Below are 25,841 nucleotides of genomic sequence, written 5' to 3'. Positions count from 1 at the left end.
GGCAGCTTTTAAACTCTATACCTCTTCCTATAAAGGCTAGCATTCCATAAGCCTTCCTGACAACATTCTCCACTTGTGTCACAACCTTCATGGATTTGTGAACCTGCACTCCCAGGTCCCTCTGTGTTTCTATACTCCTAATTTGTCTACCTTTAATCACATAGCTCCTCTCTACATTATTCCTTCCAAAATGCATCACCTCGCATTTGTCAGGATTAAATTCCATCTGCCACCTATCTGCCCAATGCACCAACCTATCTATATCCTGTTGTATCACCTGACAATCCACTTCAGTACCCGCCAACCCTGCCATCTTGGTGTCATCAGCAAACTTGCTGATCACACCACCTACGCTCTCTTCCAAGTCATTTATGTAGACTACAAAGAGGAGAGGTCCCAGTACCGAGCCCTGCGGCGCACCACTGGTCACTGGCCTCCAGCTGGACAAAGTCCCCTCCACAACTACCCTCTGTCTCCTATTGCCCAGCCAGTTCTCAATCCACCTAGTTACCTGACCCCGTATCCCATGCGCCTTAACCTTTTCTACCAGCCTACCATGAGGGACTTTGTCAAATGCCTTACTGAAATCCATATAGATGACATCAACGGCTTGCCCATTGTCAACCATTTTTGTCACCTCCTCAAAGAATTCCACCAGACTCGTAAGGCAAGACCTCCCTCTAACAAAGCCATGTTGCGTATCCCCAATCAGACCGCAACGCTCCAAATGCTCATACATCCTACCCCTAAGTACTTTTTCCATTAATTTCCCTACCACCGATGTCAAACTCACCGGCCTATAATTCCCAGGGTTATCCCTACTACCTTTTTTGAACAGCGGTACCACATTTGCCACCCTCCAGTCTTCTGGGACCTCACCTGTGTCCAAAGAAGAGACAAAGATTTGGGTCAGAGGCCCAGCAATTTCATCTTTCACCTCCCTAAGCAGCCTGGGATAAATACCATCAGGCCCCGGAGCTTTATCCGTCCTTACGCTACCTAAAAGCCCTAGCACTTCCTCCCTCGTAATAGATATTTCCTGCAGCTGATCCTCAGCTCCCTCTAACAGACCGCACGATTCCGAACCCCTCTCCTTTGTGAATACCGACGCAAAGTATTCATTCAGGAGCTCCCCCATTCCCTCCGACTCAATACATAACTCCCCGCTTTTGTCCCTAAGAGGACCAATTTTCCCTCTAACTACTCTCTTGCTCCTAATATAGGAATAAAATGCCTTTGGATTCTCCTTAATCCTACCAGCCAAAGCCATTTCATGCCCTCTCTTCTCCCTTCTAATTCCCCTTTTTAACTCCCTCCTACTCTCTCTATATTCCTCCAGCGCACTCTCCGTACCCAGTCGTTTCGACCTAACATACGCCTCCCTCTTCTTCCTGACCAAGTCTTCGATACCCCCTGTAATCCACGGCTCTCTAATCCTACCTTTCCCATCCTTCCTCTTAACCGGAACATACCTCCCCTGCAACCATTTCATTTTGATGTGGGTATGCCGGTGTTGGACTGGCGTAAACACAGTAAAAAGTCTGACAACACCAGGTTTTAGTCCAACCTATTTATTTGATAATATACTCACAAGCTTTCGAGGGACACCCTCTTCGTCAGGTGAATGGGGAGTTCTGGCCTCAGACAGAGCATATCAAGCACAGACAGTTTAGAGATTACTGATTAGAATGCGAATCTTTACACCTAACCTGCTGTTCAAGACCTGAAGTGGCTGATAATGTGAGTGGAAGGAGCACTGATCACAGTTTAAAGAGATGTGTATTGTCTCCAGACAGTACAGTAAGTGAGGTTTTGCAAACCCAGGCAAGTCACGGGGGTTACAGATAGTGCGACATGAACCCAAGATCCCTGTTGAGACCGTCCTCATGTGTGCGGAACTTGGCTATCAGTCTCTGTTCAGCGACTCTGCGCTGTCGTGTGTCATGAAGGCCGCCTTGGAGAATGCTTACCCGAAGGTCAGAGGCTGAATGCCCGTGACCACTGAAGTGTTCGCCAACAGGAAGGGAACAGTCTTGCCTGGTGACTGTCGAGCGATGTTCATTCATCCGTTGTCGTAGCGTCTGCATGGTCTCCCCAATGTACCATGCTTCGGGACATCCGAACTACCCAGCCTTCAGGAGAACAGTGACCACAATACCACACAACCCTGCCACAGCAACCTCTGCAAGACATGCCGGATCATCAACATGGATACCATCATCACACGTGAGAATACCGTCCACCAGGTACATGGTAAATACTCTTGCAACTCGGCCAACATTGTCTACCTGATACGTTGCAAGAAAGGATGTCCCGAAGCATGGTACATTGGGGAGACCATGCAGACGCTACGACAACGGATGAATGAACATCGCTCGACAGTCACCAGGCAAGACTGTTCCCTTCCTGTTGGCGAACACTTCAGTGGTCACGGGCATTCAGCCTCTGACCTTCGGGTAAGCATTCTCCAAGGCGGCCTTCATGACATACGACAGCGCAGAGTCGCTGAACAGAGACTGATAGCCAAGTTCCGCACACATGAGGACGGTCTCAACAGGGATCTTGGGTTCATGTCGCACTATCTGTAACCCCCGTGACTTGCCTGGGTTTGCAAAACCTCACTTACTGTACTGTCTGGAGACAATACACATCTCTTTAAACTGTGATCAGTGCTCCTTCCACTCACATTATCAGCCACTTCAGGTCTTGAACAGCAGGTTAGGTGTAAAGATTCGCATTCTAATCAGTAATCTCTAAACTGTCTGTGCTTTATATGCTCTGTCTGAGGCCAGAACTCTCCATTCACCTGACGAAGAGGGTGTCCCTCGAAAGCTTGTGAGTATATTATCAAATAAATAGGTTGGACTAAAACCTGGTGTTGTCAGACTTTATACCATTTCATTTTGCCTTTAAAAGCCTCCCACTTGCCAACCGTGGACTTGCCAGCTAACAGTCCTTCCCAATCAGTGTCCTGCAGCTCTCTCCTAATCCTGCTATAGCTAGCCTTTCCCCAGTTCGGCACACTCCCGTTCGGCCGGCACTTGTCCCTTTCCATTTTTATCCTAAAGTAGACGGACTTGTGGTCACTATTAGCCACATGTTTGCCTACCTCTACCTCTCCCACTTGCCCTGGCTCATTACCCAACACTAAATCCAGTATAGCCCCTCCCCTAGTCGGACTAGTTACATACTGCTCTAGAGACCCTTCCAAAACACATTTCACAAACTCCTCTCCCTCCGTACCCCCAGCTCTAGGCCCCCTCCAATTCACTCCAGGAAGATTAAAGTCACCCACTACAACCACCCTATTCTTCCTGCACCTATCCAAAATGCCCCTGCAAATACCTTCCTCCACTGACCTCGGGCTGTTGGGTGGCCTATAGTATACCCCTAGCAATGTAATCTCTCCCTTTTTATTCCTCAACTCCACCCACAGCGACTTAATCCCTATCTCTTCCATATTGTCCTCCCTCTGCACTACTGTGATGTTTTCCTTTACCAACAGTGCCACCCCTCCACCTCTCTTCAACCCTCTTCTGTCACACCTAAAACACTTGTACCCAGGAACATTCAGCTGCCAGTCCTGCCCTTCCCTTAACCACGTCTGTGTTGCAGCCACCACATCTAACTGCCTCACACACATCAAGGCCCTAAGCTCATCCGTTTTCCCTGTCACACTCCTAGCATTGAAACAGACACAGTTCAACCCACAAGTGTCCCTTGGAACCTCCTTCTCCCTGATACTTTTCCTTTCACCCGACTCTCTCCCAGCCACCTCCCCACCCCCCCTCCATATTTGGTAGATGTTTAGCAGGTTTCAATAAAAACTGCACTTCAGTGCATTCTATGTTACAATGATAGTATTGTCTCCACATTAAAAAAATGTTTTGACATGTATTAGAAAAATATCTAAAGTTATTGCTAGCAGCCTGATGTGTTCTGCAATGCAAGTGTGTCATCTTTTGGAACATTTTGATTGGAGAATTAAGTTTCCCTAAACATTGTTGGTATCATCCTGCATCCCTTCAACTTGTGTAATTTTTAAAAATACTTGTGTGTGAACTTCCATTTGATCAGGTGTAGAGTCTTGCTGCCTGCTCAGATTTTTCTGTTTCTCCCTGAATTACAATGAGGAGCCAAAAGGCTTCTCAACATTTTTATGATTTATTTTTCACAGAATGTGCGAGTCACTGGCTGAACCAGCATCTATTGCCTTTCCCTAATTACCTTTTGAAAAGGTAGTAGCTGCCTTGAGCAGCTACAGTCCATCTGATATAGGTGTATACCCAGTGCTCTTCAGACTCTATCAAATGCAAGCAACATTATGGCTAGATAGTTCCAGAGAAATGTTTTTCAGATGTCAGCACCCTGTTTTAACATTAAGATGAAATTATTGGATTGTTGGCACGTCATTCTGTAAAAGTTCTTTCATTGGATTGCTTGTATGGATTTTATTATCTGAGACCTCGCTAATCCAATTTGAAGAGGTCTGGTTAGTAATGTTAAAAGTGGTTCAAATGCTCTTCCATACACTTATGTAACCAAAGAAAATTCTATTTCCCACCCCATTTCCAGAAAAAAAAATTCCTTGTACAATTCATCACTTCCTAGCTGAGTAATCTCTCTCAATTAATTTACTCTCAGGGTCCTGGTTTTGTGTATGGTTCAACCAATCATTTGCTAAGGTATGTGTTGGAGCACTCACAATGAACTTCTTTTTCAGTTTTGCCGCTTTCTTTGGGTAAGAACGTGGTCTCTTTTCTGCTTTTCCTGGAGACATAATTGTTGTCAGGTACGCAGCAATTGAAGAATTGCAGGAACATTCCACATTCAATTTGGCTATGACACACTGCAGGATCTCCACTTGAAGATATTTCTAACAACTATCAACAATGTTGTTCTGACAACATTGTGCCATGTTCTACTGGTCTTGTCTACTTATAATAATCCCAACGTTTCTCAAAAGAGAACTTTGTTATTGCCTGTATATTGCGTCTCTTGAGCTTTTCAGCTCAGAGCTTCCACAGTGCCCATCAGTTAGCTATTTCCCAGATTTCATTATTATACTCCTCACATTTATAAATCAGAGCTCCGGATCTTTGTCTGATGAGGATTGCTCAAAAATGGTGAGTGCATTTTCTTCACCTCTCTGTACTGGAGAAAAGGAGTTGATGCTTTCAAGAAATTAAAGAGAAGGTGGGGTAGAGAGAATTTTGTGCCTGCCACAAAGTGGTGCGTGATATATTGAATGCTGAGGGATTATTTAAACACTTATCTGATGAAATGGCGGAGGTGATAGTGGATGCCTTGGTGGTTATTTTCCAGACATCGCTGGATTCCGGGGAAGTGCCGGAAGATTGGAAAACGGCTAATGTTACGCCGTTGTTTAAGAAGGGTGCCAGGCAAAAGGCAGGGAATTATAGGCATGTTAGTTTAACGTCTGTTGTAGGTAAAATGTTAGAATCCGTCATCAAGGAGGAAATAGCGAGGCATCTTGAGGGGAACTGCTTGATAGAGCAGACGCAGCACGGTTTCGTTAAAGGGAAGTCGTGTCTGACAAATTTACTGGAGTTCTATGAGGATGTGTCTAGGGCAGTGGATAGAGGAGAGCCGGTGGATGTGGCCTTTCTTGATTTTCAGAAGGCGTTTGACAAGGTACCTCACAAGAGGTTATTGCAGAAGGTAAGGGGGCATGGAGTTGGGGGTAGGGTGTTAGCGTGGATAGAGGACTGGTTGTCAAATAGGAGGCAGAGAGTGGGGGTCAACGGGTGCTATTCAGATTGGCGGATGGTGACTAGTGGAGTGCCCCAGGGGTCGGTGCTGGGGCCTCAGCTATTGACCATTTATATGGATGATCTGGAGGAGGGAACCGAGTGTAGGGTGTCGAAATTTGCTGATGACACCAAAATTGGTGGAAAGGCAAATTGTGCGGAGGGTGGTGAGAGTCTACAGAAGGATCTAGATAGGCTGGGCGAATGGGCCAGGAAATGGCAAATGGAATTTAATGTTGGCAAGTGCGAAGTGGTCCACTTTGGTAGGAATAATGGTAGGAAGGATTATTACTTACGTGGAGAAAAACTGCAGCAGGCGACAGTGCAGAGGGACCTCGGGGTCCTTGTGCATGAGTCGCAAAAACCCAGCTTGCAGGTGCAGCAGGTGGTCAGGAAGGCGAATGGGATGCTGGCCTTCATCGCGAGGGGGATTGAATATAAAAGTAGGGAGGTCTTGCTGCGGCTGTATAGGGCATTGGTGAGGCCGCAGCTGGAGTACTGTGTGCAGTTTTGGGCGCCGTACTTACGCAAGGATATTTTGGCCTTGGAGGGAGTGCAGAGGAGGTTTACTAGGCTGATGCTGGAGTTGAGGGGGTTGAGCTATGAGGAGAGGCTGAATAAATGAGGCTTGTACTCGTTAGTGTTTAGAAGAATGAGAGGAGATCTCATTGAGACGTATAAGATGATGAATGGGATGGATAGGATAGAGGTGGAGAGACTCTTCCCGCTCAGAAAGGATAGTAGGACTAGGGGGCACAGCCTCAAGATAAAGGGGGGGCGGTTTAGAACGGAGTTAAGGAGGAACTTCTTCACTCAAAGAGTGGTGAATCTCTGGAATTCTCTGCCCGTTGAAGTGGTGGAGGCTACCTCACTAAATATTTTTAAGACGCGGGTTGATGGGTTTTTGGTAAGAGAGGGGATTAAGGGTTATGGGGAGAGGGCGGGAATGTGGAACTGAGCCAAGACAGATCAGCCATGATCTTATTGAATGGCGGGGCAGGCTCGAGGGGCTAGTTGGCCTACTCCTGCTCCTATTTCTTATGTTCTTATATATCACCCATGTGCATGCATCCTTACTGAAGGCAGTGAAGAAGGCAATTATAGTAACTTTGTTACTATTTCAGTTCTGTATTTGTTGTATCATGAGAGGATATCTTAATGATTGGAAGTGAATTTCATATTTGAAAGTAAATTACTTATTGCACCATTAATTTTCAGTTGATCAAAATAATGTGGCAGGAAGACCGCACTCTGATTTAATTTAGCATTTTAAGAACTAAATAAAGCTTTGTGTTTGTTCCCATGCGTGTTCCATTACATGAACAGGACTAAGCCTTTTGATTCCTTGAGTAGATTCTGTTATTCTATACACAAATCCATTTACTTGCCATTGATCCATATTCCTTAATACTCTTATCTAATAAAAAAAAAGCCTGTGTTGTCTTGAAAATATTAATTGATACAGCAACCACAGTCTTTTGCAGTGATAATTCACAGAAATTCACCACCCTTTGAAAGAAAATGCTTCCTGATTTGATTTCCAAAATGACCGAGTGCTAGTTTCAAGTTCTGCCCCCTTGTTCAGGATTCACTCATCAGAGAAATTAATTTCTCTATTTCTACGCAAGCTAATTCTTTTATTTTCATTTTTAAACCTCAATTACAGCAACTCTTGATCTTTCAAATTAAAGGGAATGCAAGCAAAATTTATTCAACCTGTTTCCATTATTTCACCTTCAAAGCTCTGGTATCTTTCTGGTGGAACAAAATATTGCATTGAGTTTGTGTATGTGCACCCTTTTGTATTCCTAAAGGCTCTTGTGTTGACTGTAATTTGAGATTTCTGTTTAGGAACAGGCATCATCCTTTCATTCCAATTGTTGGTTGACTGCCAATAACCTGTTGTCTTGTACAACAGCATTTGTGTTCATGTGCTAACCATTTTATAGGTACACTTAATTATGGTAAACTGTCCTGTAGATTCTTTTAAGTCTCTTAACTGTCTTTAGTGCTGACTGTAGTTATTGCAATTAATAACATTCTGCAGTCATGCAGTGTAACTGTATTTGACTGTTTTGTGCTGAGGATGTTGGGTCAGTAATTGATAGGGCATACAGTACATGGGTGGACTGGTACAGTTATTTATGGTGCCAACTCTGTTGAGATTTAGAATCTAGTTCACATAAGTAGTCTGGTTCTAACTGGCTGTAACAGCTGTAACTAAATCAGTAAATGGCTTGTTAAAATGTCCCTAGCATTAATGTTGAAAAAATATATTTCCAGTGATTTTTAAATTTTTTTCATAAAAACTTTTTTTGAAAGCAATTTTTGCTCAAACCAGGCAAGGTTATTCCAGACGTTTCCAAAGGTCACTGGGGAACTGAAATATATAATGCGTCTTCCTTGACCACTCATGGCTGAGATAGGGGAGGTGCTGATCAACTCCCAGGCCTCTGTTAATGTCACGCTGCAGACATACTAGGAGCAACACAATTCTGAAAGAAAAGCGATTCCAGCATTTTATAATGGTGTCAAACTGCCTCAACGTACTTTGCACAGTGAATATTTGGAGTGCTTGAGTGTTGGTCTGTTTGATATTCATGCAGTAAAAAGCCTGACAACACCAGGTTTCAGTCCAACCGATTTATTTGATAGTAAATTCACTAGCTTTCGGGTTAGTCCCCACAACGATGGCATTGCTGCGACTGCCTCAGTACTCAATGCTGACAACTGACAGTTTCCAGATGCAATTTTACAACTCATCTGCTTTATCCTGGACCACAATGTCTTCACCTTCAACAACCAGTTTTTCATCCAGACACACGGAACAGCTATGGGGACCAAATTTGCGCCTCAATATGCCAACATCTTCGTGCACAGGTTCGAACAAGACTTCTTCACTGCACAGAATCTTCAACCGATGCTATACACTAGATACATCGATGACATTTTCTTCCTTTGGCCTCATGGTGAACAATCACTGAAACAACTATATGATGATATCAACAAATTCCACCCCACCATCAGACTCACCATGGACTATTCCTCATAATCAGTTGCAATCTTGGACACACGCATCTCCTTCAAGGCCAGTCACCTCAGCACCTCACTGTACCGCAAGCCCACAGACAATCTCTCAATGCTCCACTTCTCCAGCTTCCACCCTAAACATGTTAAAGAAGCCATCCCCTATGGACAAGCCCTCCGTATACACAGGATTTGCTCAGATGAGGAGGATCGTGACAGACACCTCCAGACGCTGAAAGATGCCCTCATAAGAACAGGATATGGCGCTCGACTCATAGATCGACAGTTCCGAAGCGTCACAGCGAAAAACCGCACCGATCTCCTCAGAAGACAAACACAGGACACAGTGGACAGAGTACCCTTCGTCGTCCAGTACTTCCCCGTAGCGGAGAAGCTACGACACCTTCTCCGGAGTCTTCAACATATCATTGATGAAGACGAACATCTTGCCAGGGCCATCCCCACAACCCCCCTTCTTGCCTTCAGACAACCACGCAACCTGAAACAGACCATTGTTCGCAGCAAACTACCCAGCCTTCAGGAGAACAGTGACCACAATACCACACAACCCTGCCACAGCAACCTGTGCAAGACATGCCGGATCATCAACATGGATGCCATCATCACACGTGAGAATACCATCCACCAGGTACACGGTAAATACTCTTGCAACTCGGCCAACATTGTCTACCTGATACGTTGCAGGAAAGGATGTCCTTCGTCCAACGCCGGCATATCCACATCATGATATTCATACTGCAGTGACAACTTTATACAAAAATTAAATTAGATATATGAACAATTAATTTGTTTCTAGCTGGGTGGAAAAACTCCATCTTCCTCTTTGAGTAGCGCAAAGTAATTTCAGGCCAGCAAATGACATCTGACTGCAGCACTCCCTCAGTAATTCAGTGGAGTGTCAGCCTAGGCTACGTATTTACACTGTGGTGTGGACTCGACATAATTTTCATGCCATAACTTTCTGATACAGAAATGACAGTCCTACTAAGTAAACCAGGCTAACACCTGTTCCCTGGAGATGACTAACCTTTAGACTGTTTTAGTGTTCCGTGCTTCTGTAAAAGATGAACTGAGGTGACCTTTCTGCAGTGGAAGTAGGGAGGTTTTATCATGAAGCAGATCAGGAGTTTAATGCCCAGTTCAAGATTGAACATAGAAGGCTGAGGTTGTGAACACTGTGTCAGTTGGAGATGGCAGCTGGGGGGAAGGATGTTTAGGATATGGAGTTTATATTGGAAACTGATGATGGTAACTTCAGTCCTCCCAGTGTTTAGCTGGAAGAAATTGTGACTCATCCAAGACTGACAGCCAGATGGTTTAATAGCGTACAATTATTGGCACAGTGGTTAACACTGCTGCCTCACAGCGTCAGGGACCTGGGTTTGATTCTGGCCTTGGGTGACTATCTATGTGGAGTTTGCACATCTTCTTAGTTCCTGTGTGGGTTTCTTCCAGCTGCTGCAGTTTCTTTCCACAATCCAAAGATACGCAGGTTCACTGGATTGGCAATGCCAAATTGCTTCTTTCTGTCCAAAGATGCGAAGGTTAGATAATTTTGCCATGGTAAATGTGCGGGATGATGGGGAGAGGAGAGGTGCTGGTGGAATGCTCTTTCAGAGAGTCAGTGCAGACTCAGTAGGCTGAATGGCCTCCTCCTGCACTTAGAGATTGGCTGTAACTGGCGGGGAACTTGGTGGAGAAATGGACATAATCAGCAATGCACATAATCTGATGTCTGTGAATAATTGCACCAAGCACAACATATAGGTGAGGAAAAAAATTAATACAGCACTTTTCATGATTATTGGAAATCTCAAAGTGCTTCACAACCAATAAAGTGCTTTGAATTGTAGTTGTTGTAATGTAGGTAGGGTCTATCACAGGCTGAAAACTCCATAAGTAGGAGCAGAAACCAAAGCTGGAGATGTGGCCAATCAAATTGATGAATGGAACCAACTGAAGTCAGTCGCATCAAACTGGACAACAGGAAAGATATTGGTGGATGATGCAAAAACATAAAATGGATCACAGACCATATGACCCATCAAGCCTGCTCTTGTAGTTCAAAAAGATCATAACTGAACATCTACATCAACTTCTTGATTCATCCAATTCCATATACCTTGATTCTCTTAGTGCCCAAATTTGTTATCAATCTCACTGTTAATTTTTGGAATATTTTATGGTATTGTCTGTGTATATTCCACAAACATCAAATTTGGTGTGCACCCTATTGATTACAAAGAAATTGATTTAAAGTGTACTGCATTTTGAAAGACATATTGCAATATCAATTTCCTAAAAAAGAAAATTTTTTGTGGTAATCTCCAGTTCAACCTGTTTTATAATTTTTAAATTGACACATTAGACTCTCTCCTTATTCCTGGCATAATCTCATTCAAGTGTCATGTTCACCCATTCACTTTTCCAAAGTTGTTACACTCTTTCCCCTCCCCACCTTGTTCCTTACACGCACACATCATCCTGAGTTTGATCCTGTGGTTCAATAAGTTGATTAAAACCCATCTCTTTAATCAAGCTTTTACTGACACACCCTCTTATCACCTGCTTTGTTTCTTTTTGCCTGGGCACTTTACGTGAAAAGTACATAAGTGCAAGTTGTGACACATTATGTTCTCTGTCTGTTTACAGTCCCGAGTTAAATGACCTTTTTGATAAAACGAAAGCAGATGAAATGTGATCAGTTGGAAAAGTACTAAAACTCTGTGGTGGGGGAAGTCAAAATACTAGTTCCTGGCTACGTTCCATGACTTGATGCATATCTCAGAGTGCCATCTGTTAAGGAGTATAGGAATGACTTATCACTTTTAAAGAAAAACATGAGTGAAATAGACATTAGCCACCTGAAAGAAGGGCATATTGCTTTTGAGAGTTCTGAAGAACTGAAATGTTAACTCTGCTTCACTTTCAACAGATGCTGCCAGGCTTGCTAAGTATTTTCAGCATTTTCTGTTTTTATTTCAAATTCTAGCATCCGCAGTACTTTGCATCTGCTTTTGAGGAGATCACAGTGAAGATGGGAATTATGTATTTTCTCTCGGCATCGTTTTCGTGTCTTAGAGAGCCATAGTATTGTCATTAGCAAGCAGATTCTTTCTTGCAATTGGAGAAAAAATAATCTAAAGTCTTTCAATTCGAATACAGTGTACAAGTTGCAGACTTGATAATTGTTTCATTCAAAGATCGAAACAAGCTTCATTAGCTAGAATCTAAGTATTAATTTCAGCTATTAATCTGGATTTTTTCTGTTAATTTGGTGGAACTATTTGTATATTTTGTTAAGATTGACATAATGCTTGTAGGCACATGGTTAATGCTAACACTGTTGCGAACGTGAGAGGTGCAAACTGAACTCCTTTATTTTTCTTAAAGCAGAGGTGTTTTAATTTTTGTGGCTGACTGTGAGTCACTGTTAAGGTGACTCGCAGTAAACTCTAATCAGAAGCATGGTTTATTCATACATTCAAATTCAGAGGATGGATGTCGCAACTATGTACACACATAAAAAAGAAATGAGAAAGAAATGTTTTACAGCCAGGAAAAACCCAAAACTAAAAAAAAATTTATTTATTAGTCAGAAGTAAGGCTTACGTTACACTGCAATAAATAAACGAATAACCCAACACCAAAAAAAGAAAGATATTAATTGACGTTAATGTTAAGAGTTCACAATGTCAAAGTCCAGTGAGAGTTCCTTCTAGTAGGAATTAAAGTTCAGTTGTGCCTAGCCAGTTGAAAGCAAGAGTTACCAAATTCCTTTAAAGTTAGTGATGACGCAGCAAGATGAGGTTGGTACACAGAGGCTTGGTCTGTCCCACAGGCAATGGAAGGAATCTTCCTGAGAAGCAGGCTTCCATGAGGTTGAGGACTTGAATCAGGCTTTGCTATCAGCATAGAGTCCAGTTTTGGTGTTGACAGGTCAGATGTTAACAGCAATCCCGGGAGACCAGAAAATGTAACATTAAAACATTCCAAAGGCCAAAGCAGATTAGGTCATGCGGTGTTGCCCATTCATAAGTCAGTTTAAAGTTAATCATCAGTTTGTGTCTCTGGTCAAAATCCATTGTCCACCTTAGAAGATAGATGGTGGCTGTAAGTGCCTCTGCAGGTATAACACGTTTTGATGGCTGATTCTCTCTTTGTTATAATTTGAGCCTGGAGACACAGATTGTCTGCTGCTCCTTTTGTTTCATTGATTGTAATGGGTCCACGCAATGATATGTATGAGATCCACAGGGATGGGGGTTGAGCTTTGTTCTACAATCACTATTGGAATTTTCCGGAACTGAGCCAACTTGCAAGTCACTTGGCCTGTTGCAGCCATGATTTTGGTCTTTTTTAAGTCCATTTTTAAGTAAGCAGAAAGGAACGTTTAGTTTACAGTTTGCAATCTCTTGCAATAGCAAATATTACCAAATGGTATTGTAATATAACATTTATAATTATATATTTGAAAACTATAGACTTTCTAGGGATGTGTGTTGAACCCCTGAACTAAATTATTGGGAAGTAGTTTTCACTAATTTTACTCTAATTCCTTTTCAGGTTTTCGTAAAAATGATGAGATGAAGGCAATGGAAGTCCTTCCAATACTGAAGGAGAAAGTTGCATTCCTCTCAGGTAAACCAAAATGGTTTTGATTCTAAACAATATTTTTAATATTTTGTGCTGCTGTGATTGTCTTAATTTACAACTGCAGAGAGAGAGAAATGAAAAACATGATTAAACTGCGTAAAAAAAAAATTGATTAAGCGGAGTTAACCTTTTAAAAGAAAAGTACATGCTGTAGATGAATTATTGAACACAGACAATCTTATTGGCTATGGAATGTGTGCCAATGCATGATAAAAATTTCCATTCTCATCGTGACCTTTAATAATGCTTGTAAATAGTAAGGTGTTAGATGTAACCAGAATAGGAGGGAATGCAATAAGATCTAAATTTAATTTACAATGTAGGTTTATTACAATGTATGGAATGTTGTAAATCAGGTTGCTGCCTGTTGTGATTTTAAAATCTCTGATGCTTTCGACCAGTTTGCTTACTCCAATGTTTTACCCCAGTGCCATTATTTGCAAAGTGGACAAAGGAGAAAGACGAGTAAAGATTCAACAAGTTTATTAACAATAACACTACTAACCCTTAAATTACCCACATAAAACAAGAGGATACCCCAAAATCAGATATACTACCCACAAAGATGGTTTGGTTAAAACTGTAGGCTCGATTCTCTGAGTCCCTCTGGCCTGTCGTCACAAAGGTGAGTTCTTGATGGCAGCTTCTTCTTTCCTTCCTTCCTTCCTTCTCTGGTCAGTCTTCCGAATGGTCAAGGGTCGCCTCCTTCATCGAGTCTTCGCCTGGTGTCTGAAAATGTGTTCCTTTATCCCCTGCCTGCTTGCCTTTCCAGAAACTTCTCTGGCTTCTGGCCAATGAGGTCCCAGGAGGGGGTTCCAATACCCAGTGGGTTTCTTGATGTCTGCCTGACAGGACACCAGGGTCCGCCCTCAGGTGTCCATCTCCATGCTGCTGCTTACATGTAACCTGTTATCAGATTAAGCCAACTACAGGAACTCTTGGTGACAGAAAGTCTGGCCCGATCTGGGCTTCTAACAATAGCTGGCGCATTTCAATGGGGTGCAATGATCTCCTGCTGAGTATCAGTAGGGTGCAGGGGAGATTGATGAATCAGGCCCAGACAGGTTTGTGTATTGTACAGCTGGCCTGCCTGAGGTTTGACTGTGTTTGATTTTTAATATGCCCAATTCTTTAATTTAGGATATCCAATTTTATCAGCCTTAAAGCTAGGCCCTGTTTATGTTACATTGCCCTTCGGGTGCAGATAGACACCATGGAATGTAGTGATGTGGTAACAAGAGAGACTTAGTTCAGTAAAAAAGGCACTAAATATACCTATGTAGAGTGTTATGCAAATATCGGAAAAAAACAAGAAGTGGCAGTATTGATTAAAGAGGATATTACAGTACTGGTAAAGTAAGATATTCTCCAAGAGCCAGGGATAGAATCTGTTTTGTTGGAACTGAAAAATACTGGACATATCATTTGATTTGGTTTATTTTCTGGGCCACAAGCCAGTGGGAAAGATGCAAATTTGCATGGAAATTACACAGAGTTGCTAAAGCTATAGACTGGGTTTCATGGGAGACTTCAATTAACTTAGTATATAGACAGGGGATGGGTTAGAGAGGGTAAGGTTTCTTCAGCGTATATACTAGAAATTTCTAGATTGGTATACTTCCTGTCCAACAAGCAAGGAAGAATTGCTGCATCTGATTTTGAGGAAGAGATGACTCAAGTTGGCCAAGTATCAGTGGGGGACGTTTTGGAGACAATGGTCATAGTATCATAACATTTAGATTGGCTGTGGGAAAGGATAAGAAATGATCTAGAGTGAAAAATACTTAATTGGAGCATTGCCAATTACAATGGGATGAGAACAGATCTGGCCTAGATCAATCTAATTGATAAATTGGCAGATACTGCTATAACAGAACAATAGGCTCCAATAGAAGAGATAGTTCAGGTACAGTTGAGGTAATCCTCAGATGATGGTAGAGAAAAAAATGTAACAGAGAAAGAGTGCATCTGGCTAATAACAGGTTGATAATACAAGTGAGAACCAGGCTGAGTATGAAATGATCAGAAAGGTCATGTAAAGGAAATAAAAGAAGCAAAGATAGAGCATGAAAAATCTCTAGCAGCTAACATAAAAGAGAGAATATGAAAAGACTGTAGTAGCTAACATAAAAGTGAATCCAAAAATGTTCTATAGGTATATAAATAGTAAAATGGCACTAATGGAATTGCATGCAATTTGTATGAATTAAGACAAAGTGGCATTCTTGAGTTAAACATGTAAAGGGTTCGTTTTATTGTTCCACAATCCACCTAGGTAAAAATATTAAAAATGTTCAGTTACATCCTACTACCTACTAATGCTTACAAACTCACACTCAAATCCCAAGCATACAGAATAAAATAAAACTTTACAGAGTATCAGAGTTAAACTTGAATTAAAATACAGATTAAAAGAAAATAAAGTAAATAAAGATTCACTGATTGTATCCAGAAGCATTGGTTCTATAGCTGTTGGTTTAAAGTTGTAGCTGGTATATCCCTTTTATCCTGGTGACACTATTGTAGAAATCCAGTAGATTTCAGTGGAGAACCTCTCACTTATGTAGGAATGTAGACATACTTTCAACTCAGCAAAATAGGGTCCTGGGCTGAGATAGAAGACTGAAGAGAAAAAGACAGCCATTCCCGCTAGAGCTGGAAGATCTCTGTCAAAGCTAAAATTCAGATATCCACACAAATGGTTGTATCACCATGCAAATGTGAAGGTCGCGTTGGACGAAATATACGCCACTGTGAATAGCCTTGAGACGAAACATCCCAAGGCCTTGTTCATTGTGGCTAGGGACTTCAATCAGGCCAAGCTAAGTGCGTGTTACTAAGTTACCACCTGTTCCACCAGAAGCCCAAACAACTTAGACTACTATGCAAATATCAAACATGCCTACTATTTTGTTGCCCGCCCACACTTTGACAAATCAGACCACAAGGCTATGCTCTTGCTCCCAGCTTAAAAGCAAAAACTGAAGTGGAAGAATCCACCAAAGAAAGTTGTGCAACGTTGGTCTGTGGAATTGGATGACCTCCTTTGGGGCTACTTGGAGTTAGTGGACTGGTCAGTATTTTAAAAAGACTGCGACTAGCCTGAACGAGTATGCCATGACAATAGCTGACTTCATTAGTAAGTATGTAGAAGACGTGCCAAAGAAGCAAATCTGTGTTTCCCAATCGGAAACCGTGGCTGAACAGGGGTATCCACTGTTTGCTGAAATCCAGTCTGAGGCGTTCAAGTCAGGCGACACTGACCTACGCACGAAAGCCAGATATGATCTAAGGAGATCCGTCAAAGATGCCAAAAGACAGTACAGGACCAAACTAGCAATCCTAGGCTAGCCACACCGACCCCCGCTGACTATGGCAAAGTCTGTAAGACCTAACAGGCTACAAGATGAAGGCATGTAAAATCCAAGGCACCCCTCCCTGCTGAGCTCAATGAACTCTATGCTCATTTTGAGCAAGAGGTCAGCGAGAGCTTGTCCTTCACCCTGGAAGCTCTGGTTAAACCTGTATCTGGGGCCACCATTGCAGATGCCAGAGCAGCTTTCTTGAAGGTCATCCCATGGAAAGTGACTGTCCCGGATGGGGTACCCGGATGAGCACTCAGGACCAGCACAGATCAGTTGGTGGGGTACTCGCAGACATCTTCAGCCTTTCTTTACAACAATCTGAGGTCCCTAACTGCTTCAAGACAATGACCATCATCCTGGTACCTAAGAAAAACCAAGTAGTGTGTCTTAATGACTATCAATTGGTGGCTCTGACATCCATCATTATGAAGTGCTTCAAAAGGTTAGTCATGGCATGAATCAATTCCAGACTTGCTGGATCCAATACAGTTTGCCTATCACCGCAACAGTCCACAGCAGACACTATCTCTCTGGCCCTACTGGAACATCTAGATAACAAAGACATCTATGTCAGACTCCTATTTATTGATTACAGCTCAGCCTTCAACACCATTATTCCTACGAAACACATATCCAAACTCCGGCTCCTCAGCACCTCCCTCTGCGACTGGATCCTATACTTCCTAACTGACAGACCACAATCAGTAAGGATAGGTAAGAACACCGCCTCCACCATCATCCTCAACACCGCTGCCTCTCGAGATGCGTTCTCAACCCCCTACTATACTCCTTATACACGTATGACAGTGTGGCCAAATTCCCCTCCAGTTAGATTTTCAAGTTTGCTGATGCCACCTCTGTAGTAGATCAGATCTCAAACAATGACTAGACAGAGTACAAGAATGAGATAGAGAATGTGGCAACAATAATCTCTCCCTCACTGTCAACAAAACGAAGGAGATTGTCACGACTTCAGGAAGTTTAGAGGAGAACATGCCCCTGCCTACATCAAATGGGGACGAAGTAGAAAGTGTCACGTTTTTAGGCGACTAGATCACCAGCAACCTGTCCTAGTCCCCCCCATGCTGACACTATATTTAAGAAAGCCCACCATCTACTTTCTCGTAAGACCAAGGAAATTTGGCACATCAGCTACGACTTTTACAGATGCACCTTGGAACCATTCTTTCCTGTTGTATCACAGCTGGATATGGCTCCTGCTCTGTCCAAGACCACAGGAACTACAAAATGTCGTGAATGTAGCCCAATCCATCATGCAAACCAGCCTCCCATCCATTGACTCTACACTTCCCGCTGCCTCGGCAAAGCAACCAGCATCATTGAGGATCCCACGCACCCTGGACATTCTCTGTTCCACCTTCTTCCGTCAGGAAAAAGATACAAAAGTCTGAGAACACGGACCAACTGACTCAAGAACAGCTTCTTCCCTGCTGCTGTCAGACTTTTGAATGGACTTCCCTTGCATTAAGTTGATCTTTCTCTACACCCTAGCTATTACTGTAACACTACATTCCACACTCTTGTGTTTCCTTCTGTATGAATAGTATACTTTGTATAGCACGCAAGAAACAATACTTTTCACTGTATGCCCATATATATACATACAATAATAAATCAAATATCACATGACCGCTCTCCATGTTGGTTCCATATACTGAAAGGAGGTTGATCAGCTCATGTCTTGCAAAGTTCCTTTTAGCCATTGTGAAAGCTGAGCTGATTGATCTTTAATGTTCCAGCAATTAACTCCTGAATGGCTCATTCTTCCATTTGGATGAAACGGGAAGGAATCTTTTCACACCTCTGGGGAGGCCGTTGTCTTTTGGGACCTTCCGTCTTATTGAAATGGATTGTGGTTAAACAGCTGCAAAAAGGCAACCATTTTATGTCAGCATCTTGCATTTTAGTGAAATGTTGCTTTTTTTTAAAATGAAGTTTAATATGTGGAAACAGTCAATGAGCTATCAAATTTTCTGCACTGTAGGGGTTCTATGATTAATTTCACATTGTCTTCTTTACATCACAAAGGTATGCCACATTTCCAGATTCACTGTAAAGAAAGAGGTGGTTGAGATACGGGATGAACTAAAAATTGGTTAAGAACAGGCACTAGGAAGGCTCGCTGGACTTAAACTTGATAAGTCTACAGGACCAGATCTGATGAAAGAATGTTTGCAGCACAGAATGTTATTCTACAAGGATCAAGTATAGAATCTGTTTTGTTGGAACTAAGAAACATTGGAGATATCATTTGATTACTGCATTTATTCTCTATTGTTACACTGTGCATCATGTCCACAGTAGCTCTTTGCAAGAGCAACTTTTCTAATCCCAAGCTCTCATCTTTTCTATGTAGTCTTGCAAATGTTTACTCTTCAAATAATTATTCAATTCTCTTTAGAAGACCTCAATCGAATCTGCTTCCACCACATTCTCAAACTGTCTATCCAGATCTTGACCACTGTAAAGGGGTTTTCCCTCATGTTCCTTTTGCCGGTTTTCTCAATCATCTCAAATCAATAATGTATAGTGGGAGTACAGGCTGATTCTTGGGATGCAGGTCTGTCGTATGAGGAGAGACTAAGTTGGTTAGGATTATATTAATTGGAGCTTACAAGAGTATAAGGGGCACTTATAGAAACATATAAAATTCTAACAGGATCAGCCAGAATAGATTCAGAAAGAATGTTCCTGATGATGAGGGAGTCCAGAACTAAGGGTCAGTTTGGGGATAAAGGGTAAATCTTTTAGGACTGAGCTGAGGAGAAATTTCTTCAACCAGAGAATGGTGTAATTCACTACCACAAAGTAGTTGAGCCAAAATGTGTGACTTCAAGAAGAAGTTTGAAACACTTGGGACTAAAGCAATCAAGGAATATGGGGGGTGGGATCAGGATATTGAATTTGATGATCAGCCATGATCAAAATGAATGCTAGAGCAGCCTTGAAGGCCTGAATGGTGTACTCCTGCTTCTAGTTTCTGTGTTTCTATAATACTGGGGGAAATAATAAGAATATAACATAAGAATAAGAACAGGAGTAGGCCATCTGGCCCCTCAAGCCTGCTCTGCCATTCAATAAGTTCATGGTGATCTTTTTGTAGACCCACTCCACTTACCCACCCACTCACCATAACTCAGTCTTAAATCTACTCAGTCTCTTCTCATAAGTCAATCCTCTCAACTCTGGAATCAACCTCGTGAATTTCCTCCCTACACCCTCCAGTGGCAGTACATCCTTTCTCCAGTAAGGAGACCAAAACTGTACACAGTACTCCAGATGTGGCCTCACCAGCACCTGGTACAGCTGCTACATAATCTCCTTGTTTTTAAACTGCATCCCTTTGGCAATGAAGGACAAAATTTCTTCTTAATTATCTGCTGCACCTGCAAACCAACATTTTGCGACTCATGCACAAGGACACCCATGTCCCTCTGCACAGCAGCATTCTGCAATTTTTTACTATTTAAATAGTAGACCATTTTGTTACAGTTATTCCTACCAAAATGGATGACCTCACATTTGCCAGCATTGTACTCCATTTGCAAGACCCTTGTCCACTCACTTAAACTATGTATATCCCTTTGCAGACTTTGTGGCCTGTGCACACTTTGCTCTACCACTCATCTTAGTGTCATCTGCGAACTTTGACACGCTACACTTGGCCCCCTATTCCAAATCATCTATGTAAATTGTAAACAATTGCGGTCCCAACACTGATGCCCGAGGCACATCACTAGCCAATTATCACGAACCAGAGAAACACCCAGTTGTCCCCACTCTTTTTTAATAAACCAATCCTCTATCCATGCTAATACATTACTTGTAATACCGTACATATTTATCTTATGCAACATCCTTTTGTACGGCACCTTGTCGAATGTATTCGGGAAATCCAGATACAGCGTGTCCATCGGTTCCCAGTTGTGCACTGCGCTCGTAATGACCTCAAACAGTTCCAGTAAATTAGTTATACATGATCTGCCTTTCATGAACTCGTGCTGCATTTACCCAATAGAATAATTTCTATCCAGATGTGTCTCTATTTCTTTGTTGATGATAGATTCAAGCATTTTCCCCATTACAGAAATTAAGCTAAGTGGCTTTTTGTCAACCTTTTTTAAACAGTAGCATCACATTTGCTGGCATCACATTTGTTCTTTTCCAATATATTGGAACTGCCTTAGAGTCCAGCAAATTTGGTAAATTACTACGAGTGCATGTGCTATTTTCCCCCTCCACCTGTTAGTGCCCTGGGATGCATCCCATCAGGGCAGGGGACTTTGTCTACCTTTAGCCCTGTTAGCTTGTCCAACACTACCTCTTCAGTGATAATAGTTTCTAGTTCCTCATCTGTCATTGCCTCCTTGTCATCGATTTTTGGCATGTCATTTGTGTCTTCCACTGTGAAGACCAACACAAAGTTCAATGTTTGTTCAATGCCTTGGCCATTTCCTCATTTCATCCTCTAAATGACCAACATTTATCTTAGCCACTCTTTTTTGTTGTATATATTTGTAGAAACTTTTGTTTTTATATTCTGAGCTAGTTTACTCTCATAATCTATCTTATAGCTTTTCTCGTGGCTTTCTGGTGATCTTTAAAGATTTCCCAATCCTCTAGTATCCCACTAATCATTGCCACTTTGTATACATTATCTTTCAATTTGATACCCTCCTTTATTTCCTTTGATATCGTTGGCTAGTTATACCCTTTTCTGCAATTCTTCCTTTTCACTAGTATATACTTTTGCCGAGCACTATGGAAAATTGCTTTGAAAGTCCTCCACTGTTCCTTAATTGTGCCACCATAAAGTTTTCACTCCCAGTCTACCTTAGCCAACTCCTCCCTCCATCGCATTGTAGTCTCCTTTGTTCAGCACAAGACACACTGGTATTGGATTGTGCTTTCTCACTCTCCATCTGTATTCTAAATTCAACCATACTATGATTGCTTCTTCTGAGAGGATCCCTAACTATGAGATCATTAATTATTCCTGTTTTGTTTCACAGGATCAGATCTAGGATAGGTTGCCACCTCGTAGGTTCCATTGCATATTGTTTGAGGAAACTATCACGGTTACATCTATGAACTCCTCCTCAAGGCTGCCTTAACTGACCTGGTTTGACCAATCGACATATAGATTAAAATCCCCTATGATTATTACCATACTATTTTTATATGCATCAGTTATTTCTTTGTTTTTGCCTGCCCCACAGTGATGTTATTATTTGGTGGTCTATAGACTACTCTTATCAGTGATGTTTTCTCACTATTTTTAATTTCCACCCAAATAGATTCAACCTTTTCTCCATAGAACCTGTATCTCTCACTGCTGCTCTGATGTCATCCTAAAATATCAGAGCTACACCACCTCCCTTACTTACTTTTCTGTCCTTTCAAATAGTCTGGTACTCCTGGATATTTAACTTCCAGTTGTGATCACTCTACAACCATGTCTCCATAATGACTGCTAAATCATACTCATTTGTTATGGTTTGTGCCATTTACCTTATTTCGAATGCTACGAGCATTTAGATAAAGTCCCCTTGTGCTATTTTTATACCTTTTGAATACTTAAGCCTCCATTAATAACATCTCCTGAGTTCTCCTTCCATTTACCTTTTTTCATAATTTTCCATGTCGTTGAACCCTCCTCCCCACAGGCTAACCTGTTTTGCTTCCCATTTACCATGATACTTGCCGCAGTTATAAACCGCCACCCCACCTGCACTCACTAGTTTAAAGTCCTGTGATTTTCACAGTAGTTTCATTGCAATGTTAATGTAAACACAATTTATCCTTTCCGTCACAACACTAGTCCCAGATCGGTTTTGGTGAAGACCGTCCCAATGGTACAGATGCCTCCTGCTCCGCTTCTGATGCCATTGCTCTATGAAATGGAACCTCTCTTTGCCACACCACTCTTTTAGTCATGTGTTTATTTCCCCAGTTTTCTCATCCCTATGTCAATTCGCACATGGCTTGAGTAATAATCCAGACATTATAATTCTTGAGGACCTGTTCTTTAATTTAGCTCCTAGTGCCTGATAATCCCTCTTCCTAGTCCTCTTTCCTAGTCTTGCCCACGTTGTTTGTCCCAACGTGGACCACAACAACTGGATCCTCCCCCTTCCACTCTAATATACTTTTCAAGCCAGTCAGAGATGTCCCTCACCCTGGCACCGGGCAGGCAACATATCATGCAGGACTCTGCTTACAAAGGATGCTATCAACCCCCCCTAACTATAGAATCTCCTACAACCAGCACTTGTCTTTTTGCTTCCCCCTCTTGAATGGCTTCTTGTACCACAGTGCAGTGGTCAGCTACTTCATCCTCCCAATAGCCCTTTTCCTCATCCACTCAGGGAGCGAGTACCTTGTACCTGATGGACAAGGTCAAGAGCTGAGGCTACTCTGATCCTGAATTCAGGACCCCTCTAGCTGCCTCACTTGTAATCACACCCTGCTGTCCTTGATCACTGACCGGATTTGAAGTAATTAATCTACTGGATGTGACCATCTCCTGAAACAAAGCGTGCACGTGACTCTCCCCTTCCTGGATGTACCACACTGTCTGAAGCTCAGACTCCAGCTCATCAATCCTGAGCTGAACAGCCGACACTTGCGACAGATGTGGTCAATGCAACTTGCAATGGGATCTGCCAACTCCCACATTATACAGCTACAGTACACCACCTGCCCAGCCATCTCAATTTAGTTAATTAATTTATTAGTTTTGAGTGTTCTTTTTTCAAATTTAATACAGATTACCTACCAGTCAATCAGGTTACAGCTGTCCTGTGATGTCACTTTTTCAGGTTCTGTTTAGCTGCATCGTACACACTGTGCTGATACTCCACCCTTCGACTGCTCTCTGCAGACTAGGCCGCAAATCCCCGAGGAAAGTTAGTTTTTATGCTCTCTCTGTGTAAGTAAGTAATTAAGTGTGGAAAATGTGGCCATAATCTTCTAATCCACCTGAGATACAAGTCTGGTGCTAGAGGGCTAGAGAGCTGCAAATATGTTCAAAAGCTGCAACTTGTTCAAAACAAATTATAAGGATACGCTCAGTAACTACAGGCCAGACAGTTTAACACATTGATAGGCAACCAAGATGGAAATCAGGCTTGTTCACTAACCCATCACCCCACGAATCAGAGTAATCACATTTAATACATGCCGAATATTTCAGAGTTACCAAAAATTCTCATTTATATATTAATAGAACTGTAATCAACTTTAAGTATAAAAAACAAAAGAAATATTTACACTTTGGATGCAGAGGGAGTGCACGGCTCTCTTCGTTAATATTGTGTGCAATCGCCATGCATCTCATTCTATTCACTCTTGTTATATGTGTATATCACTTCAGTTATCCGTGAGGAAATAAACTGCACAGATGGAAATACAAAGAATGTGTCAACCCTATGCCTTGACAGTTGTCAACAAAAAGTCTTGTGGACTGCACTCAGAACCTGGATGAGCCACATGTGGCCCACCAATGGTTTAACATTAGTGGTGAGGGAAGCTTTCAGAAACAATAATCCAGGACAGAATGATAAGTCACTTGGACAAATGTGGCTTAATTAGGGAAAACCAGCGTGGATTTGTTCAAGACAAATCCTCTTAAGCTAAGTTGATCAAGCTTTTTGATGAGGCAACAAACAGGGTTGATGTGTCAATGAATTTCCAAAGGTGTTTGGTTAAATGCCATGTAACAGATTTGTCAGCCAAGTTAAAAACCATATAATAAAAAGGACAGTGAGCAGCGTGGGCATAAAGTTGGCTCAGGACAGAAAAGAGAGAATGAATGGCAAATGGCTGTTTTTCAGATGAGGGAAATGTAGATAGTGGAGTTCTCCAGTGATCAGTCTTCTGCCGCTGCATTTCTGGATCAGTATTTATGACCCAGATTTGGTTGTGGAGGACGCAGTATCAAAATTTGTTCGTGGGGGGAAGAGGGTGATCATGTGATGACAGTGCAGGAGAGGCTGTATTTTCACGAATTCTGGCATTACTCATTTTTAATCCATTGTTTTAATCTTGATGCATGACTCATTTTATTTGATGTGTATAATCTGTGCTATGTACCTGAAAGATTCTGGCTAAATTTTGACAAGAAAATCCTCATTTGATTGAGGCAGTTGGAGTCAGCCAGGATGGGGCCAGTTCGCAGTGGCAGTTTTGCTGGTGAGCAGGTCTCCAGTTTGATGGTACTATAGGCATCAAGTTGATGGCTGCCATTGTGAGTGAAGTTGTGGACAGTAGTCTTGGCTCCCTGGTACAGACTGTTGGTACCCACATTGGACTGCCGATATCATAGAGAGAGTGGATGAAGTAAAGGAGAGTCTTGTCAGTTGAGAGAGCAGTTTCCTCAGTGGGGGCTCACCTTCAGTCCTTAAAAATCCTGCTGCATGGTATGTTGAACATGCTGGTTGATTTGGAGAGATGGGGCTGGAGGAAGAGCATCCCTGCTCCTGGTCTCCCGTAGGGAGCTGAGGATGAATTTTAAGTAGAATTTGAGGACTAGCTGTCATTCTTTCACAATTCAATTTGAAAACTGGGTGGTTTGAGTTCAATGGAGCACATTGTATCCATTCTTTGAGGCATGGGATCACTTGAAGACAATGACCTCTCATCTTATGTTGTCTTATCCCTTGATGTTCACCAAGAAGGGCTGAAGGCAGGCAGACGCATGGGTCTTCACTGCCCACCAGGGCTTGGGGATGATGACATGGCAGAGGCTTTGGTGAAACTTTGGATGGATCCTGGATGTTGCTCGATGATGGTGTCATGGCTTTGGCTTTTTTAAGTTCCGTGGATAGTTGTATTATTCTGCAATTCATCATTAATCCTGAACTTTGTTCCCTTGTGATTATACTTCGCATTTTGTGATATTGTTTTTTATCCTGACAAAGGTGTATGATATATGAGCGCAGAGGCATTTGTCGCCTGTTGCATTGTGAAAATCAGGATT

General features: G+C 42.2%; 1 protein-coding gene across 4 annotated transcripts in view; it reads left to right on the top strand.

Moving 5' to 3' along the window:
- Positions 1-25,841, top strand: part of LOC145354025 (triple functional domain protein) — a 641,321-nt gene that overhangs the window by 215,376 nt on the left and 400,104 nt on the right. For 2 of the 4 annotated variants that reach the window (XM_080205115.1, XM_080205143.1), the window contains exon 2: positions 13,386-13,460. In XM_080205115.1, the coding sequence (XP_080061241.1) occupies positions 13,386-13,460 (75 nt within the window). Of the gene's footprint in view, positions 1-12,916; positions 12,949-13,385; positions 13,461-25,841 lie in introns of those variants that run through there. The other 2 variants (XM_080205124.1, XM_080205134.1) reach the window with 2 other exon arrangements.

Source organism: Carcharhinus amblyrhynchos, chromosome 2 (genome assembly GCF_965287045.1).
Source record: "Carcharhinus amblyrhynchos chromosome 2, sCarAmb.v2.hapA, whole genome shotgun sequence".
NCBI classification, from domain to species: Eukaryota; Metazoa; Chordata; class Chondrichthyes; order Carcharhiniformes; family Carcharhinidae; genus Carcharhinus; species Carcharhinus amblyrhynchos.
Note: the sequence above shows the minus strand (reverse complement) of the source record. Positions and strands in the feature narration are given on the sequence as shown.